At 45.1% G+C, this 21119-nt stretch overlaps 1 protein-coding gene across 6 annotated transcripts in view; it reads left to right on the forward strand.

Annotated features, from left to right (window-relative positions):
* The window catches only part of nrxn1a (neurexin 1a), a gene marked incomplete at its 5' end in the record, with an annotated part of 50554 nt that extends 31591 nt beyond the window's left edge, over nt 1-18963 (forward strand). For 4 of the 6 annotated variants that reach the window (XM_084568020.1, XM_084568019.1, XM_084568022.1 and 1 more), the window contains 12 exons: nt 727-753; nt 3586-3708; nt 3983-4364; nt 4777-4967; nt 5689-5862; nt 7118-7237; nt 8047-8228; nt 9893-10064; nt 11024-11113; nt 12229-12539; nt 17926-18004; nt 18617-18963. In XM_084568020.1, coding sequence (XP_084424146.1) covers nt 727-753; nt 3586-3708; nt 3983-4364; nt 4777-4967; nt 5689-5862; nt 7118-7237; nt 8047-8228; nt 9893-10064; nt 11024-11113; nt 12229-12539; nt 17926-18004; nt 18617-18921 — 2156 coding nt within the window. In that variant the 3' untranslated portion in view covers nt 18922-18963. Of the gene's footprint in view, nt 1-726; nt 754-3585; nt 3709-3982; nt 4365-4776; nt 4968-5688; nt 5863-6195; nt 6223-7105; nt 7238-8046; nt 8229-9892; nt 10065-11023; nt 11114-12228; nt 12540-17925; nt 18005-18616 lie in introns of all 6 variants that reach the window. The other 2 variants (XM_084568018.1, XM_084568021.1) reach the window with 2 other exon arrangements.
* Nucleotides 18964-21119: the final 2156 nt, after the last annotated feature.

Raw genomic sequence — 21119 nt, forward strand, 5'->3', positions numbered from 1 at the left:
AATGCCTCACAAACTGGACAGACACACACAACTCAGGGAAAAAAAAAAGCACATTTTGTACACTTCTCTGCCACAGTTTATCCTCTAAACACATTTTCAGCCTCACTCTTTCACAGTACACGCACACGCTAACACACACATCCTTACAGAGGGGTGCATGTGTTGGTCTCTGGTTGTCTGCAGCCACGTCTTTTCTGCGGTTGACGCCACACGACACACCAAGGCATCGTAGGTTAACGCAAAAAAAAAAAAAAAAACTACAGAGGCTGAATCTTCCAACCATTTGTGGAGATTTGTGCTCTGGGTGGGCGACGAAAATTATGGGATGTGTTCGGTGTCATTAGACAAACTGAAACGCATGACCCAACTCAGTCACCCGGTGCTTTTGATTGGTGACTGAAACTGTCGCTCAGGCCAGAGCAGCCAGTGATCACACCGCTCGTGCTGTGACACAGCGCTCTTCTGGCCATGTTCAAAGTAAAGATCCGCCAGCCTCGATCCAAACGTAACTCTTTATCGTGTAAAAGCCACACAAATTGCATTTGCTGCACACTGTTGTGAGAAAATACACGGCCCATCTTGTGACGTGACCAAGGACAGTGTGTGTTTTCTCAGCAGCGTGTGTGTTTGTATATATGTACAAGGTGTGTCGCTGTGCGCGTCCCCAGGACGTGGGGAGTATGTGTATGTGTGCAGCATTAACCCTCTGCTCTGCTTTCCCTCCAGACTGTATCAGGATAAACTGTACAGCCAGTAAGTGATCCTCCATCTCACCTAACTCCTCCCCCTTCCTCTTCCTCCTCAGAATGCGTGTGTGTGTGTGTGTGTGTGTGCTTTTAATGTTTCTGTCTGACTGTTTCTCACTCTTTTTGTCCTGTCAGTCCATTGGATCGTAATCTCTTATACAACATGTCTTTGTGCCACCTGTCTGTGTGCAGATATGTGTGTGTGCCGGGCCGGGTAGGCTCACATATGTGTGTGAGTGTTTGCATGTTCAGCCACGCTGCAGGAGAGGTGTGATTTTTTGCTGAGGGCCAGGGTTTTCCAGGACGGCCATTTTAGCAAAGAGCGGTAGGTGGAAGAGAGGAGAAGGGTGGGCGATAAAAGGAGGAGAAAAGAAAGAGAGGAAGAACAGCAAAAGCGGAGTTGTTGAGGTAGAATTAAGGAGTAAGAGAGTGATAGCTGGTGGATGAATGCAACTCAGAGCTGCAGGCTAATTACTTCTTCCTTCATGCAGGAGCCGAAAGATGTATTTGCCTCTGTTTCTTTCCGCCATAGCTTCATCACAATGTGTGTTGGGTTCTTTTCTTTACTTGTTTGCTTGTTGTTTCGCCATAAACTGCACATGAGGGATTTTTTTTGGTAGTGTTTCATCTACTGAGCTTGGTGTGAATGAGCGCCTGGGCATTCTGTATTCTTCCCATCGCCCTTCTGTGTCTGTGTGTTTTTCTGGGTGTGTTTTCCTGCGTGAGGGTGAACGCTGCTGCGAGTTGAGCTGAATCCCTGATGAAGTTTTAATTCCCTCACATGGAGTTTCTCTCTGTCACGACCGCAGAACAAGCGAGAGAGTGAGCGAGAGAGAGGCGAATGCCGTGTGACGGCAAAGAGGTGGTGAAATGGACGACTGCAGTTGCCATAGAAACCCAACTAGCCACACAGCAGCACTGTTGCTATCCCGCATGTCTGCTGGCCAATTTTAGACCGGTTGTCTCAATGAACATTTCAGTAGGCAGCCACTTTTCTGGCGCACTGTGTGCATACAATAAATTATACATATGATATTCAGAGAGGAAGGGGAAAAAAAATTATTTAACAGCCCGGCGCCACCGAAATAGTCCACTCAGCAGTCAAATAAAAGCCTCGGCATGGGAGAGATTTGAGGCTTATCCTTCAGAAAAGCCATTTGTTATTTGGAGCTAATGAAATATGAAACGCTTTTTGTCAGTTTGTTTTCATTATCCTGCTTTTATAATCTGCAGTAGCTTATGTCATTTGGTTTGAATCGTTTTTTCCACTGCAACAAACAGCCTCTCTTGTCTTTCCGTTCCGAGTTGTTTCCCTTCATTGTCTTCAGCTTTAACCCCACACCGAGGTTAAAGACCGTCTGCTGACCGCCGCGGCAGTCACTAGTTGAATTAACTCACCATATTGGACGCTCTTTTAACGCCGACCCAAAATAGTTGCATGAGTGTTTGCGCCTCTCCCTTTTCCCAGGCTGACACAGATCACTGCCCTCTCACATCAGTCCGCCCGTTCTGTCAGTGTTCAGTTACATGTGAAAGAACACACAACACTCGTAGACTCACATACATACACATATTCTCTCCCTCACTCAGTGCTAGGCAGTGATCCATGGTAACAGGATGAGATGCTCATGCCCAGAGCACAGCTGAGTCTCCTCAGGGGAACCCTGTGTCCTCTCCGACTGCACAACACACTCTTTTAGCTCGGCAAACGCACACACACACACATACACTTCACACTGCCATATCCATTTTGATTGACTTCTCCTATTTCTTTAATTATGTTTGCCAGCTTGCCTGCAAATCTCGATCCTTCTTTACCTCTTTACCTTTGTGTGTCTGTGTGTGTGTGTGTGTGTCTGCCTGCGTGGTTCCATGATAGATGTGGGCATGCTTGACATTTTCTGCAGCAGAATCCGTTCGGGTCAGTTTACTTCTCACCTCCCCCGTCATTACCTCCTATAGGTCACTGTAAGCAGACTCAGTCACTCTCCTCAAACCAGAAGGGCTTGGAGAAGGAAGGGGAGCATGTGTGTGTGATATGAGGTGGTGGGTGTTGTGTTCAAGGTTGGTGGGGTGCTTGTAAAGAGTAGGAGCAAGGGGACACTGAGGTTTTGGGAACAGTCAGCCTGTCAAATGTGTGCAGTCAACTATGTGAAGATATGAGCTGGTAGATGGGCAGAGAGAGAGACATCATGAGAGGACAGCTCAGCTTCTTTCATTCTGCTGCACATCAGCACCTTGGAGAGCACTCTGACACTCCGCTGTGCATCTAGTGCCACCGTGAGGCTCGCTGCAGCACTGCGCTCTTCTTGAAAATGCAACCGCTGCCACGTTCTGGCACGGAAAGTGATATATGTTGCGTGTGTGGAGACGAGGAGGCGGTGGGGGCGTCGAGCGGGAGCAAGTGTGCTGTCTGTGCCTGTGTGAGTTGTTGGTGGTCATCATGGCGGTGCGATCTGTCCACAGATGGATTGTCTCAGCGTGGGCCTGTTGTGACTCACAGTCTCCATCTTAGGCACCCATACCATCCATTTATGTTAATGTTTCTGTCTTTCTGTGTCACATCACCTGTCTCTCTGGTATATCTGCAAAGATGTCTGTCTGTGGAGAGAGTGCGTGCGTTGATGATGCAGAGGTGTTTGTCTCCCCAGGTTATGTATGTTCCCTCCCCCTGCTGCTACTAGCTTCCATTTTTTTTTTCACTTTACCTGCCTGGCTCTCTGCTTCTCCTTTTTCTTCTTCTGGATCTCTTCTTCTGTCTCTGTCTCTACATATCTCTCTCTGTGTCTCTCTCCACCTCTCTGTGCAATATGTTAATGGTGCTCTGGGCTATGTGTAGGTAAAGGCCCAGAGACCATCTTTGCTGGGTCCGGGCTCAATGATAATGAGTGGCACACGGTGAGGGTAGTCCGGCGTGGCAAGAGCCTCAAACTCACGGTGGACGACCTGCAGCCCGTCGAAGGTAACCACAGCAGCCTAAGTTATAATTTTCCACACAAAATGACACTCTACCCAGAGTGGGTGTGTAGGCATGTCTTTAAATTATGTGTAAAAATGTTTTTGAATGATTTGTTTTACGCAAACAATAAGGGCTTGATTTTACAGGAGTATTTACAATAGTAATGGTGTCTGCACTAGTTAGGTATTAGGATTAGTATTAGCATTGGTATTAAAGACTTCCACTTAACACACAGCTTTCCAAAGTCCTCACCTCTGAAGTTTACCCCCGCCACCAGGTCAGATGGCGGGCGACCACACCCAGCTGGAGTTCCACAATGTGGAGACGGGCATTGTGACGGAGAAACGCTTCATGCCTGCCGTGCCTTCCAACTTCATCGGCCACCTTCAAGGCCTGACGCTGAACGGCATGCCCTACATCGACCTGTGCAAGAACGGCGACATCGACTACTGCGAGCTCAACGCCGTCATCGGTTATAAGAGCATCGTGGCGGACCCCGTCACGTTCCGCTCCCGCGCCAGCTTCGTCACGCTGCCCACGCTGCAGGCCTACTACTCCATGCATCTCTTCATGCAGTTCAAGACGACGTCCTCCGACGGCCTCATTCTCTTCAACAGTGGAGACGGCAATGACTTCATAGTGGTAGAGCTGGTTAAAGGGTGAGCAGGAAAATAACCAGTATGTGATATTTACATTGCACTACAAGAGACAGTGCAGTAGCTTCAAACCAAATAGAATAAACTTTAAGAGTAAAGAGCGAAAAGTGAATTTGATGAATATGCTGTATTATGTTTTAATGGTAATATTCGGTTAAGATTGCCCTTGATGAACAAAAAAGAAATTCTTGACTTGAAGGATGAAATGGGCTATTTAAAAAGTCAGACAACTCTTTTTTTTATTTTTTTCTCCCCATTCTTGTAATTAAGTTTCGCCGAGACAGATAATAATGGCCCGAAGTGTATGACCCCGTGTTGTTCTTCATCACAAGTACGATTAATTTGCCTTTTTTTTTTTTTTCTCCTCGCTTGTTTAATCTCCTCCGCTCTCCCTTTCCTGTTCCCTCTTTTCCAGCTACCTTCATTACATCTCTGACCTGGGCAACGGAGCACACCTGATCAAGGGCAACTCTAACAGTGTTCTTAATGACAACCACTGGCACAACGTGCACATATCCAGAGACACTAACAACCTTCACACAGTCAAGATTGACACCAAAGTCACGACGCAGACCACCATGGGTGCCAAGAACCTTGACCTAAAGGGTATGAAAAACACGAGTGGTGATACATCAGAGGGGCTTAAATGCAGCACGGGGGTACTTATAAGTAACTGACAAAGAATAAATAAACTATTCTCATTAGTCCTAAAATGAAAAGATTGACAATTGTGAAACAGACTTATTCACGTTCTTAAGAATAGTCAAATGGTCAAACACCAGTGAAAAATAAGGAAAAGAAAAACATACTAGAGCCTCTAAATCTCACAAATAAAACACATTATATCCCAGTTTTGTTTTATAAGGGTGTTATATGACAGACTATGTACCGGCGTTTATATGCTAACTCTCTAACCCTCCCGCTGTCCAAAGACATGCTCGTTAGGTTAATTGGTGATTCTAAATTGACCGTAGGTGTGAGTGTGAATGGTTGCCTGTCTCTCTGTGTTAGCCCTGAGATAGACTGGAGACCTGTCCAGGGTGTACCCCACCTCTTGCCCCCCCCGCGACCCTCCAGAGGACAAGCGGTTACTAAAAATGAATGAATAATAAGCATATTATTAACTATTCTCTTTCAGAAATTCACAGGTGCCATATCACTGAAAACTGAATGTCTGTATTTGGGTTTTTCCAGGGACGTCGACTCATAGAAATTAATCACGATATCATATTTTCATAATTAGATGAATTAATAGAGGAAAACAATGATTCTCTTGCTTAATCTTGTGATTCATGAAGATGTCATACGCCGTGCTGCTCCTCAACAGGTGATCTGTACATCGGGGGTGTCTCCAAAGAGATGTACCGCGACCTGCCGAAGCTGGTTCACTCTCGCGAGGGATTTCAGGGTTGCCTGGCAACAGTCGACCTAAATGGCCGGCTCCCGGACCTTTTGGCTGATGCCTTGGCAACCGTAGGGCAAGTGGAGAGAGGTTGCGAAGGTGAGGTGCAGACATAGACGCGGGTCCCCTACCGGTGGGGATCTGCGTCGAGGTTGACCCCCCTCCCCCAACCCCGTGTCCCTACTGCTTTTCTTTTCAGTTTTTCTTTTAACTCATGCTCTCTGTTATTAGGATAACTCACTAACACAGCTCTCGGCCTGTTAGATGTAAAGTTTACTCTCTTTCTTTTCATCTTCTTCTCTGTCTTTCTGCACATTATGTTCTCTCTCTCTCTCTCTGTTCCACTCTTTCAGCAGTTCACTGGCATCTGTGTGCATTGACTAACCATCTAACTTAATTTGCTTGTTTGCTTTTTTGTTTGGCTGACAAAAGTTACATTGATGAAAGCTGACTTGCAAGGTATATCGCTTTGTGTGAGCACAGGGTGGGAAAATGTGTGCGTGCGAGTGTGTATGTGTGTGTGTGTGCGCGTGTGTTTGTACGCGTGTGTTGATACTACCCAGTGGTGTTTAGTGTTGTGCGGATCCCAGTGATCCAGAGTTAAGGTCAGAGGTGACCTGTCCTCTCCTCGCCACCATAGTGATTTCATCTCAGTAGTGGCATTTCCACCGCCTGTCTTTAGTTGACCACAGCTCCCCCACCTGGGCTGCCTATCAGCATGCTCTCTAACCCCACTGACTCCAAACCTAAACTTCAATACTCCATTTGTGAATCATTTTGCACCCTTTCCTCCATGCCTCATGCGAGCGTGCAAAGAAGGAGAACCAGGTTTGGAGCTTTGACATTCTCCTTCTGAGTGATTTCTGCACGAGGCAGGGAGAGAATGGTGACAGTCTGCCGAAGAAAGAGTATTGAGACGAAGGCCTTTAAACATAACTCTGCCTTTGTATGTTTAACTCCTCCTCCTCCTCCTCCTCCTCCTCCTCCTGTCTTCTCCGCACTCATCTAGCTTCACCACCTGCATGCTCTTCACATTTGGCTCTTTTCACCTAGTAGCACAGCTTCCACTTTAGCCTCAACTCTCTTTGGCTACTCTAGCATCTTTTGTTGGTATAAAGGCAAAGAACTGTAGCCTATCAGATATATTCTAGTCTCACTAATACTACTAATCATAACACCATTACAGCACAGCAGTTTACCTGGACATTTCAAACTGCAAAATGGTCCTCTAAAAATAACTACTCTGTACTGCCATAATGTCGTGAGACGAAGCAATAAAAAAAAAGGACTGTGTCTTTTTTTCCTCTCGCCCTAACGATGACATCCTTCCACCCCACCACATCTGTCACTGCAGGTCCCAGCACTACCTGTCAAGAAGACTCCTGCTCAAATCAGGGAGTTTGTTTGCAGCAGTGGGAGGGCTTCACCTGTGACTGCAGCATGACTTCGTATGCCGGGCCTCTGTGCAATGATGGTGAGTCTTTTATTCTCTCTTGTTTTTCAGACACAGTTGGATAACAGATGATTTTTTTTTTTTTTAATTCTGCAGCCAGCTTAGAGTGCAGGAGAGAGTTTTTTGTTGTCAGATGCCGTGAACACAGAGTAAATATGATTTTAGAAATGTTGCTTGTATGTAGATGGGAAAGTTTTAGATGTGCATTTCCAGATGATACATCCTATTTACTTGATTTAACTGAAAAACCTAATGACTGAATCTCCTACTGAAGCATCCTTGTGTGCATTTTATCACAGCCACCACAGGAGGGCACTATGAACTTCTGAAATGGCACAAAAAAATACTACACCTCTCAATTATTTGTCTTCTAATCTGATGCGTCTCTGTGGCATTAAATAAAATCATCTCTACATTCCCAAGCGTTAAGCGCTAAATTCTAATCCTCTACAACCTTAGAAGCGAGATGTATAATGGCTTTGTAGTCACCCCATGAGTCAAACAATTACACGAGTTGTTTTTCGAATGAGTCACTTATTACATTCAGCCTCCTGCAGTCATGTTGATACGTAATCTGGGAAACACTGATGTGTTTTTTTCGAGCCCGTAGGCGGAACAATCCGAATGTGGAAGGCCAGTCAGCTGTGACATTTTAAAGTTTTATTACTGTTTTGCAACGTGGTCCTTGTGAATAAAACATTGCAAATAAAAATCGGCAGAGAAACATCTGCAGTCGAGAATATCTGATGGTAGATAGTGCTGCTGTGGCATGCGGACATGTCCACACTTATTTACGTTTATTTTAATTTTTTTTTATCTCTGTGGACCAGCTGGGACCACGTACATCTTCGGTCGTGATGGAGGATTGGTGGTTTACACGTGGCCCCCTAATGAACGTCCCAGCACCAGGGCGGACCGGCTTGCCCTCGGGTTCAGTACCCAACAGAAACATGCAGTTCTGCTCCGGGTGGACAGTGCATCTGGCCTGGGAGACTACCTTCAGCTGCAGATAGTAAGTACAAACTGTACGTTCCTCCTCGAAGGATATAAAGAACAGGAATATATAGAGCAGAACATGCTTTATTTATTATCTTCATTCAACCTTTATTTGACTGCAGAGTTTCATGAGCTGCAGTTGGTCGCTTCCAATAACCACAGTTTTTGATTAGCTGGTCCTTGGAGGTTCACGTATGTGCACACTCATCCTAATAACACTTGAGAGCAAAGAGTATCCACGCAATTTATTCTAATTGTTGAATTCGGCATGAATATCATAATTATTCACATCAAAACAGCCTGTCTAAACCTGCACAGATGGTTCTTACGCAGTAATGTATTCTTGATGAGAACAATGTTTCTTTATCTGTAATTAAAAAGATTAAATGTTTCTTCCCTAAAACAAAAAAAAAACTGCAAAATAATATGTTGTGTCTTGTACATGTTAATTCCATACTTATGTTAGTTAATTTAAATGATTTATTAATTAGTCCTTCTTTCAGTTCCTGATTGTTGAATGTTGTTCCTACTTATTTGCTCGTTACGGTGAAACTGAAACCAACCCAGGAAATGAGCTCCACTGAGCCACATATTTGTATTTGACTGGGTGAGTGGATGGCGTCATTAATCAGCTGCTTCCCAGCAAAGCTCTCCCAAGGCTTAACATGTTTGCAGTCATAACAGACATCGTTGGCAATTAGTGGAAATGCGTCACAGTAGAAACTCGACTAGAGCAGAGCAATGACGCCTAAATTAATATAATTACCTATCACACTTACTTCTGCAGTGATTGATGAACAATATTTTCTCGGAAAGACTGATTAATATTTAACATTTCTTATTCAGTAGTTAAGAACAGCTGCTCAAAGAGGAAAATATAACCAACTTCTTCCCACTGTTTTAACTCTTTGAGTAAAACTGGACTGGTGTGGTTAATTCAATAACTTGAATACAGTGTATGGGACTAAAATATGGGTCAACCACTACAGTATGTGTGACTGCATGCAACTCATGGTATTTGGACAGCACCATCGTCTTGCCGTCACGAGACCAAAATGGTGGCGTAAATAGAATAGAACGTCCTTGCAACGAGATTTTGTTTTCAGCTCTGCGCGATGCTCAATAGAAACAGTAAAAACAGTGTTAATAAAAAGAAGAAAAACAGTCGTAAAAAGAAAATATATGATCTGAATCTAAGTCAGAGTGGAACGGAACTGGATGTAATGTAGACTTTATTGATCCACAAGGGAAATTGCTTGGTCACAGTAGCTCAGTTGCACATAAAATAATAATAATAATAATACAAAAAAACGCTATTAAGAACCACAAGTAAAAAGAAAAATATGTGAAGAAAAATAATAAAATAATTTTAAAAAATAAATAAAATTGTATAAGCTAAAAATAGACAAGATTTGCATATGAACAAATGCACAAGAAATAGAGACAGAAGTAAATTCATTAAGTATAGATGTAGGTTATTTACATACCAGCAGTATGGTTACAGTGTAAACTTAGTTAGCCAGAGATTAAATTAGTCACAACGGAGCATACGCTGTCTAGCATATTGTGTAATAAACCTGACATTAAACATTAAGTCAACAATATCCTTGCCCTTATCTATATATTTATATAATTACGTAGCTGGTAACATGTTTCCATGCCTCTCCTCCTCCTTCTCAGGACAAAGGCAACATTAGGGTAGTGTTTAATGTTGGCACTGATGATATCAACATCGAGGAGAGCTCCAAGTTTGTCAACGACGGGAAGTACCACATAATCCGGTTCACCCGCAGTGGTGGCAATGCAACCCTCCAACTGGACGACCTGCCGGTTATAGAGCGTTATCCCTCAGGTAGGCCCTGCCGCGCCCTTATAAGCCCAGCCTAACTGACTCATCACAGCACTGCCGGTCCTGGGGCAGAACTAACCACACCTTAGTCCAAATCAACCCACCTTCTGATTGACGAACCACATCTTGTTCCTTTCAATGTTTCTATTCAAACTCTGAGGTTGAGAAATATAACTGAAGCTTTGTTTTTTTTATGTTATTGTGTTTGAAATGGATTATGTGTGATCTGACATTGAAACGTGACTTTTTAAACTATAAAATGAGAGTTATTACAACGGTTTGTATATTAGTCAGCTGTGTCATGTTAGGCCTGTTAAATAGTGTTAAAGGTAATTTATGAAAATATTCAATACAGTTGTTTTTCCTCACCATAAAAGAAAATAATAACAGTTGGTGCATTTCTGGTCAAATAATAATTTAAAAACATGTCATATTTTGAGATAAATGTTTAACTAGAGAGAAAAAATAAGAAAAAGAAAAAAGTGTATTTTGTTGAGCATAGTCTTTGTTTTTACATTTGTTGTTTTTAAAAGTGGTAATCTTAGGTAGCAGTCTTTAACACAATGAGGTCCAGGCTTTAGGTAGCTGATAGATAAAATGCTAAATGCTAGTTGTTGTGAGGTGTGTGTGAGGGTTCTTCCTGTATGTAACTCTAAACTCAGACAGTCATATAGACAGTATGTGGCAGCTGTAACATTATTTCCCTGTGCTCTTGCAGATGTTAACTCCTGAAATGTCTCTTTAAATTAAACCCAATGAACAGAGAGTAAGAGTCCGCTCACTGGAAACACAAGTGAATTCATCTCCTCCTCTTTTAGCATATCCAGCTCACCGTAACACAGTGACATGCTAACAATGAGCAGACCATTACTTTCTTTTCATTGCTGTTCTTTTTGTATCCAGCTCCTGTACCACGTTTGGATGTGCGTAATTACTACTGTGTTTTCATCTCTAAATTAAAGGCAACATTGATAGCGAGCGCCTGGCCATCGCCAGACAGCGAATCCCCTATCGGCTCGGTCGAGTAGTTGACGATTGGCTACTCGACAAAGGTAAAAACCCTGATTAAAATTCCTTAAAACTTTCAGCTTTAAAAATACAATTTGAAGACAAGTTGACTATACTATATTGTGCACCATCAACTAACATCTAAAAATCTAAATCCATAACTAAGTATTTAAAAGTTGGGCAGCTGTAGTGTGTAATACTGTGTAAACTGTAGTGCCTGTGAACGTATCTTGTTAGTGTGTATCTGATAATATCAGGTTAAAGGGACGATGGAGAGATTTAAATGTGACTAAATCAGAGACTAGACGAGAAGTACTGATAAAAGATGCTTTATTAAGACTGGTAAATAATGTTGTCTATTATCAAATTGTAAACAATAAAGCATTTACTAAAGATTATATGTTGAAAAAAAAACGATTTTGTAATCAAATTAAAGTACATGCAAAGTATTGTGACATGTAAGAATTATGTAAATTTGAAATTACTAATAGAGCAATGCTATTTGACAAAATATATATATATATATATGTAAAAGTTTTCCTCCTAAACTTCAGCAGAGCTCCTTAAATTAGCCTCTAGTCCCTTTAACAGTGAGCAGTGCTAGAGCTTATAACCTGTGCATGCTTCATAGGGCTGTGACAACAGTTCTCTAGATCTCTGTCTCTCTGTCTGCCTGTCTGTTGCTCCTTCAAATACAATGTCGTGCCGCACAGCCATCACCATAGCAACCATCTGTCAGCCCCGTCTTCTCAGGGCCCCTCTGACTCCTCTCATCTGCCGACTCTTCCTCCTCCCTTCTGTTCTTTGCGACTTCATCCTCTTCCTCCTCCTCGACTTCTCAGTCTCCTCATCCCCTCCTCCTCCTCCTCCTCCTCCCCCTCTCTGTCTCCTTGCTCTCGCTCTTATCTCTCTCAGTCTCAGCCTTCTCCACGGTTCTTCCACGGCTTCGATTTGCTCTGCCATGCTTAATCTATCCCATCCTCTCACCATGGCTTGGGGGTGGTGGATTGTGTAACACTCAGACACTCTCGTTTGTGTATGTACGCACATATGTGACCAATGGTATGTGTGTGCGTGTGTGTTTGGCTGTATTTGCGTGTCTGTCCCCCCTCTTTTTTTTCCGGGTGCGCCTCTGCGTGTTGGGTGTGTGTCCGTGTAGGTCGCCAGCTGACCATCTTCAACAGCCAGACGACGGTGCGCGTAGGCGGAGGTGAGCAGGGTGGAGCCATGTTCCAGGGACAGCTGTCCGGCCTTTACTACAACGGCCTCCGCATCCTCAACATGGCCGCCGAGGGGCACCCCCACATCAAAGTGGAGGGCAGTGCGCGTCTGGTCGGCGACATGCCCTCGTCCTCCATCACCCCGCAGTCCAGCGCCGCAGCTGGAGGCAACCGCTCAGACTCCGCCCCCTCCATCAGTGACATCACAACCACTACGGCCACCAACAGGAAGCAGGGCGCGACACAGCAGGTCGGATTCTCAATCTCTTTCTCAGGCTTGTGTATCCATGCCGTGTGTGGTCACATAAAGATCTCCTGTTCACGTGTAATCCCTCAGCTATCTTGTACATGTACTGTACGTCTAATCACCACACTGAGATCATCCCCTGGTGTGACAATAGGTAATTAAAAAGTGGTAATTTCCTTTGATAAGTTTCTTTTAGAACTCAGTAAGAGGATTATCACGCACACATCCCACTAATCAGGGACTAGAGAAGCGCAAGATATGTCAGACGAAAATGGGATTGTTTAAAACTCCACTCGAGGCACGGCGAGTTTGTTCATGTCACACATTTCAGGCAGTAAAATTAGAAGCAGAGCATTAAGACATAACACCTCGACAATCAAGTAAAAGTAGTAGAAGGATAATAAGATTCAGTCACAGCCGGGGGAGAGCTGAGAAGTTTTGAAAAAAATACTTTTATAGACGTTTTAGTTCCGAGTAGGAAGAAAAAAATCAGGCGTGATGTGTACCAAAAGGTCCCCAGCTGAAAGCTCGAACGTTGGATGGCACAATTACGGAGTCAGCCACTTAGATCCCCAGGCCCCTACACTGCTCCGACATCAAAGTTTTTAACCCGAATTTAAAAGCAGTCAGAGCGGCTCTTACGTAACGTGGAAGTTTGTTCCAGCTTTGTAGACAACAATGACTAAATAATGTGTGGAAGGAAATGCGGCACCCACCGCGTGTATGAATCTGCACCCGTGAGTGCTGTAAACCACTTAACGAGATGACAAAAAACATCAACAACAATCAAATATTTAAAACGCGATTCCGTAAAAATTAACGTCTTTTTTTTCTCTGTTTGCTGTGAAATCCTCATTTGCACAAGGTGAAAAATGTCGGCGCTTACAAAGACATTTCTGCTGCAGCACATGGATTAGACGCCAAATTCTCAACTAAGAGATCCAATCTCCACTAAATCACTGAAGAATAAATGTTTGCGCTAATGGAGGGTGTAATAGCATCCCCCCCCCCGCCCTAATATGCGTTTAGTAAACTGATCCAAATGGGACAACACAAACACATAATTGTTATTGAGGCATATTTATAGTGGCTGCAACGGCAGAGTGGATGCTAATGTCAGTGGGTACATTATCGACAGGACTCTCTTTGCGCTATTGTTCAGATCACTGCCGAGATGTTGCCAGGCTCTTTGTGGGCGTCTGTGTTTCGCTGCAGTTCTTCTTCTGCGTTATAAAACTGTGTGCCTGCCGCACTGAAAAAGATTTCTTTTTTATTTCTCCCAGTGATACAAGTTGCCATGGAGATAGTGAGCCCCACTACCGACTGCTTGCCTTCCCTTTCTCTCTCTCTCCCCCATCCAGACTCCCACAGAGACTAGCCCCTCTGTGTATAAAGCCGCCAGCTGTTTCAGACATAAATAATAGAAGGCAGAGAGCTGTGAGCTAAGCCTCAGGCATCAATAATGGATATGGGAGCTGGATGGATAGCACTGCAGAGTGACAGTTTCGTCGCGGGGGCTTGTTTTCACACCTCACCTTTTGAATCTCTCCCTGTTTATATGTGTGTGTGTGTGTGTGTGTGTGTGTGTGATTCAAATGAACTATACTTGCTCTTGTCACATCCTCATGTCAGTGCTAAATCTGGGATGCGGAGCTGTGCAGTGGAGTTCGGTGTATGAGAACTAGGTCAGACCGGGCTATACGCTCGGTATACCGCAGTGTGAACGTTTGCTCGTCTGAGCGAGCCAAATTACTCTCGTTGCCCCCCCACCCCCCCACACACCACCAAACTCGGTTTAATGTGTGCGCTTGTGCGTTTGTCTTGTTTAAAAGAAAATCTACGGCTTCTCCATTGAGGCTGCCTAGTGTTGCCTGGCAACCGACCTGGCCTTAAGCAGCACACACACATAAAAAAAGAAGTAGAGAGGAACACAGAATGCGCTCGCACCAAACACACAGGTGGATGGGGAACAATAGGCTCGAGTTGCAGCACATTGCATCAGAGGAGGGGCCGTGAGAGACGTCTTACAGGGGTTCTAGGGGTTCAAGCGAATTAGCGATTTCACGCACACGCCTCGAGCTTTTGGATTGTGCGTTGAAGTGGATGTGCCCAAGTTGCCTCATGGGTTTCTCTCCCGCCGTCAGTACTTTTGTGCAGCGGTGAGAATGTGGTATGTGTTTCGTCCTGAAGTCCACAGTGTGTTGGGTTTTTTTTTTTTTTTTTGTGTGTTGAAAAGTGGAAGGGATTAATAATGCATGACAGCTGAGCACCAGTGAGGAGAAGAGAGTGGTGGGTGGGGGTGGGGGGGCATGTGAGCGCTTATGCTAGAGGCTGCTCTGAGTCACAGAGCTTGAGTTGGGTTTTGATGTATGGTGTCTGTTTTCGAATGTGTGTGTGTGTTTGTGTGTGTGTGTGTACCTGTATTGTGATGGAAAGACAGACAGAAGAAAGCCGAGGCTCAGGAACGTCGTCCGATTGGCTACCAGGAATCAGCTGACCCAGACACTTCCACTTCCACAAGCTCTCTCTGAACATCTATCTCCCCCCCCTCCTCTCTCCAGCTTTCTCCTGTCTCTTCGTCTTCACATCTTTCTCATCTTTGTCTCCATCTTGTTTTTTTTTTTGTTTTTTTCCACTTGCCATCCATCTTCTGGAGATACTTTCTGCATTTTTTCCCTCCCTCACTTTCTCTTTTCCGTCCCCCCCACAATCTCCTTTGCTCTCTCTATCTTCATATCTTTCCATATTTACTTGTCACCACCTCTCCTCTCTCTCCTTCTCTCTCTCTCTCCCTCACTCCCTCCCTCCCTCCCTCTGTCTGTGGTTGAGCTCCAGTGATAGGCTGTTAATGCAGGCGGTGTATGAGTCTATCTCACCATCTGCAGTAGTGGAGCTAGCTCCTCTCCTCTCTCGTCAGGATCTCTTCATCATCCTGCCAACTTCAGCCTCATTTGGTGTACGCCTGTGTGTGTGTGTGTGTGTGTGTGTGATAGAATTAGACCACTGGACCATGTTTGGGCATTATAGGGGTTGCGCGTGTGATTTCCAGTTGTGAAAGAAGTAGCAGGCAAGCTGTTGAATCTTCTCCAAGAGTGTGTGAGGACAGGGTGCAGCTACTATGTGTGAACTAGGCAGTCAGGGAGGCATGGACGGTCGTTGGCACTGTTCGGCTGCTCAGGTAGATATTTTGCTCTTTAAGCATGCTGATACTCGTGTTTTTATGCTCTCTCTCTCTCTCTCTCTCTCTTTGTGTGTCTTTTATTCTGTATGTGTTTTTTTCCGCTCCTGACGAGATGTGTCCACCATTATGTCAGCATGCTCTACTGATAGGTGATAATACGATGGGGACAAAGAGCGAGGCACAGCAGAGGCTCTAGAGGTTCTTTGGCCATATATTTCTTTAGCTCTTCTATGAACTTGCGTGGGATGTTTTCTAAGTAGTGTTAAGCACGTTCCTACTTTTCCTCGTGGTCACTTTCTCCCATGTGATAGGTGGATCGATACTCCAATTGGCACCTTCCTGTTTGAATGGGGCGGTCAGCTGATGGGGTGATGTCACAGATCAAAGGAGGGACCTTGTAAAATTTACTCGTCTGCTTTTGTTTTAGCCGAAATCAGAGTGCCAAACTGTTGTAGCGGAGGCCACGTAGGTGTCTTTGGATCGATAATCAAGCGTGGTGGCCCGGCATCGATCAGGGGCAGATGTCAGGGGTTGATGTGTTTCCTGCCGGCTGATTGGCTCATGTGCCATTTGGATCCTGCCAAAGGCGTAGAGGTTTTATTGACTGGCTGGATTCCAGAGGCTAAGCTCACCCTAGCAGCATTTGACAGCTCAGTGGGCAGAACTGATTGGAAATGCAGTGGAGGAAAGAGACAGAGTCAGGCGTCAATAACCTAATGTTCGGTTCAGGCCAAACTGGACCAAAGTAGACTTGTCAGGACCAACCTCAAACCGTACAAGGCCAGTGCACGCAATTTCAGATGAATAATATATGTATAATAGCGGTTTGCCTCTCCATCACTGACACAATCTGTGCTCTCACAAAGACAAGGGGAGGCAGAAATGGAGAAAACATTGTTTTATGGATTTCAATTTGAAACCCCGCGTCTAATTATCAGACATCATCGACTGCTTTAGTGCTTTGGTTTAGATTCTCCTCCCGTTCGGTTATAATCTGGCTCTGGAGCTCTCCTCTTTTATAGCTCTGCTGCTCTCTCCAGTCTCCTTTATTCTGTGGGTTACTAACATCTACTGCAATGCATCACAATCCAATTTTAATTTAGTGCTGGCACTGAGCGCCCAGTGTGGTTAAAACACATGCACACACACACTAACACACACACACACAATCATATCTCTCATGCCAAAGCGTCAAGGCGGGCGATGTTTAACAGTAGTTCATGAATATGCGGCGCACATTAGCACGGTGTTAAGTAAAGACCGCAGCACTTTGAAGTCATCCTCTCTCTCTCTTTCTCTCTTTTCTCCCCAATCGCCTCCTCCTAAAATTCCTTTTTATCCATCCATCTATCTTTAACTCCCTCCCTCTTTTTTTTTTTTTTTTCCCCCCTCTTCTCTCCCCTCTCCCCTCACACTCTCGGCTAGAACTGCAAATCAATGCACAGGTCCCCACCGCGGGAGCTCACTCCCCCTTTTTTTTTTTTTTCTTCCCTTTTTATTCCCATCATTTTTAACAGCCTGAACTTAAGAGTTGCCATGGCAACAGGAGGAGCAGGGACGGAGAAAAGGGTGCCTTTTTTCCACGGAGAGGGAGCGAGGCGCAGAAAGAGAAAGAGCTGCTGCTGTCGAGATATTAGTCGGTCGACGTCGTAGGTTAGAGGTTGACCGTTAGCGGGATGTCGATTATGGAGAGGTGTTGAATTAAGGGGATTTAAATTAACCATCGAGTGCTCAGCTAGAATATTTAATGAAACCTGGATTAATTCCTGTCTTTGGCCTCATGCTGCGCATTCTCCAACACGTGTGAGCACTTGCCAATATCTGATGGAGGAGGCTGAACGCAGTGAGGCAGGGAGATAGACAGACCAGAGGAGAAGAAAGGAGGAGGATTAGGAGAGTTGGAGATGATAATTGGCTGTCCCCTTGTGGTTTTAAACAGGATTCAGTGTTTCTCTCCTCCCTCCTTTCTTCTTCTCTCCTTGGCAGTCAAGTTCTGGCCGCCTGCCATTGCTGGGGGCAGTAACAGGCAAAAGTGTTTGTGGCAAAATGGAGAACGGGTGGGCGATGGATTGGCGCTGTGTGCTCACACATGTAGAAAATAAACAGAAGGGGTGTGGAGCGCGGGCTGTTGTGTTTTTTTTCTTCCTTGGAGAAGTTGTGGATAATGAGTTTGCGTCTGTACATCCTCAATCCTCTCTGTCTCCACAGTCGGCAGACGACCTGCTGGTGGCGTCGGCCGAGTGCCCGAGCGACGATGAAGACATTGACCCCTGTGACCCCAGTTCAGGTGAGAAACATCCACAGATGTACAGCACGCTGCCTTCTGGGGCTTTTTCTTCCTCTGTGTCCTCAACACTGTTGCTGTTTCTCTTCCACTTTCTCACTCGCCGCAATGAATTTTTCATTTCCACCTCAGGTTTCTGCCTTCAGGCTAAAACTCTCCATCCACTTCCCGTCTATCCATCCTTTGCTTTGCTTCTTCTACCTTTTGTTATCTATCCTTTATTCTAATACCATTTTTGCACCTGAGCATCTTTACACCTCCATTGAATCATATACATTCATTTCATATGCTACCAAACAGCACCTCACTGTCAGTGTACGCCATAAAATGCCAGCCGTATCTAATAAAACTTGATATAATGTGCGCCCGTGCTCTTTCCCTCCACACAGCACTGTGTAATGTAATCTGTTTGCACATTATGTGATAATATGTAAACAGCTTTGGCACTGAGCTGCACCTCTCCTCTGCCAGCATGGAGCTTAATGCAAAATGCATGTAAAATAATTCATCACCACGAAGCACCGTGCTTTCGTGCTCCTGCTCTCCACTCACCCCATTCATGTGTAATTCAAATGAATACTGTATGCGGTAAAAACGTCACCTCTGTGCTCACAGCTCGCCCTCCCCTGCCAGAGGTTACGGGGAGGTTCCCGGGTCCGTCTGAGGTGGTGCGAGAGAGCAGCAGCACCACGGGCATGGTGGTGGGCATCGTGGCGGCCGCCGCCCTCTGCATCCTCATCCTCCTCTACGCCATGTACAAGTATCGCAACCGCGACGAAGGCTCCTACCACGTGGACGAGAGCCGCAACTACATCAGCAACTCAGCCACACAGCCCAACGGCAGCGCCAAGGACAAGCCGCTGGGCATCGCCAAGATCTCCAAGAACAAGAAGAACAAAGACAAGGAGTACTATGTCTGAGGAGGAAGACTTCCAACACGCAGGCATATACGCATACACCTTTATATATAACGGTATATGTACATAAAATAGATATATTCTCCAAAAAAATAAAAAATAAACAGCACACACATACACACTGACAAAGACATGCTGATGTTAATGTTTACTCTCAAATAATCACACGACACACACACACGCTGGCAAGCACAAACATTTACACACACAAACACACACACATTCAAGCACAAACATACACAGACTGGCCTGAGGGCACGACGAGCCCTCACTGTACAGTATTTACCAATGAGCAAAGCCTCAGAGAGAGGCGTGTTTTATGAACATAAACACCATTCCAAATGATTTAGAAAGCACCAGTTCAACTCCCAGTTAAGAACCATTTTGGGACCAGCCAGATCTAAATACCAGTCACTCCCCTGCCACAGCGAGACCTCTCCAGTTGGACTCAGAGAGGTCGAGGAGAGGACTTTTAAGTGAAGCACATGGCAGACTGAGTGTATTGAGCGAGAGGCAGAGCACCAGAACAAAGATGATGTTAAAGCACCAAGACAAACACTAAGTGTCTCTTCCAAGCTTCTTGGCCTTCCTCCCTGTTAGCAGATGGGACTCGATGAAGCACTCGAGGATGCTGAGGAAACAAGCACACCGACGGTCCCAAGTCTTATCCCCAAAGCAAACAGGAACGGGAAATTCGGGATGTAGCCATAGAGACATTGAAATACGAGCGAAGCAGGGCAGAGGCAGGGCTGGTGACCGTTAACATAACGGATGGGCTGTGGTTGTTACGCTGCAGAGCTGATGTTTTACGACACCCTGTAAATCACAAAGGTGGAAATCAGCAGAAAACTGAGAGATATTTTCCTGGACAGGATACTTGAGACTTCAGATGCTACCTACAGAGACCAGTCAGTCTTGCACGACTGCAGCGTCACACACATGCATACATACGACACACACACACACACTTAAATATAAACAATGTACACATGCAGACATGCACATACCTGCTAAGGACCCACCATATCTTCATGAAATGACGCTGAAGACTATTCAAGAAGACAATGGTGAACATGATCATTACGATAACTGTTATGGCGATGATAATGATGAATATGAAGAACATTTGGGCAGTATAGACTCCGGGGAAGGGAGGGGGGATCTTATTGCACGTGAATTATCTTACTCCGTGTGATTTATACCGCGTTGAAACTCCAGAGGTTACACCGTGACGCGCCACCCATCATAAACGTACCACCCTGGCTTGAAAGTGTTCCTAAATGTGGACTTCAAATGGTTTTTCAGTCTGTGGGATTCAACAATGATTTAAATCTCCAATCTTCATTGACAAAAGAGTGACCATCTCGAGTGTGCTGCATGCCTGAGTCTCTAAGCTGTGCTGTGGAGTGGTGGCGTGTCCCACGAAGTTCAGAGGTGGTAGGTTTGTAATGTGGGGAGAGGAGGAGGAGGAGGAGGAGGAGGAGGAGGAGGAGGAGGAGGAGGAGGGTGTCGCAGGTTGCAGTGTAACTCCAGTGCAACACCACCACCGGTCACACGTCCTCTTTTCTAGCCTGATGTCTCATAGGCCACGCCCACTATACCTGCGCTAACCAACCACCTTTTATAGCAAAAAAAAAAAAACCAGCCGAGGAAAAGAATCAAAAACAGAACAAAGTAAATGTTACCATGTGTTGCTAATAGATAGAAAAGTCCAGTTCTTGATGCCATTGGCTTTACCACAACTTGAGTTGCTTTGATTTCATCGGCTTTTTCCCTCTTTCTCTTTTGCGTCCTCGTGTGTTCACGCCGTCGGCTGACCGGTTCGTCAGTGCTCTTGACCGACAAACACGGGACACACAGATCGGGTTGGTGATTATCTGCTGATGGACTTTCGCAGCGTCTGAGCCCTCTACAGGTCAAGAGTTGTAGCCCCCGTGAGATATCAATACAAACAGTGCCATGACATTAACAAGCCCCTCCAGTTCTTCCAAGCAGTGTAACTAACCATGTCAGATGCATGCAAAACGGACCAGGACAAGGGAGGACACGAAACAGACTGTGTGTGAGATTTCAAAGTATAGTGTCAAAATTAACTTAACATTTTCCCTTCTTCTTCTCTCCATCCTTAACCGGCCTTTTTGACCTCCTTCCCCTTACCTTTTCTTGTTGAGTATGTTTCCCTCCCAGTTTCCTCCATGTCT

The sequence above is a fragment of the Chelon labrosus genome, assembly GCF_963514085.1.
Source record: "Chelon labrosus genome assembly, chromosome: 19".
Classification (NCBI taxonomy): domain Eukaryota; kingdom Metazoa; phylum Chordata; class Actinopteri; order Mugiliformes; family Mugilidae; genus Chelon; species Chelon labrosus.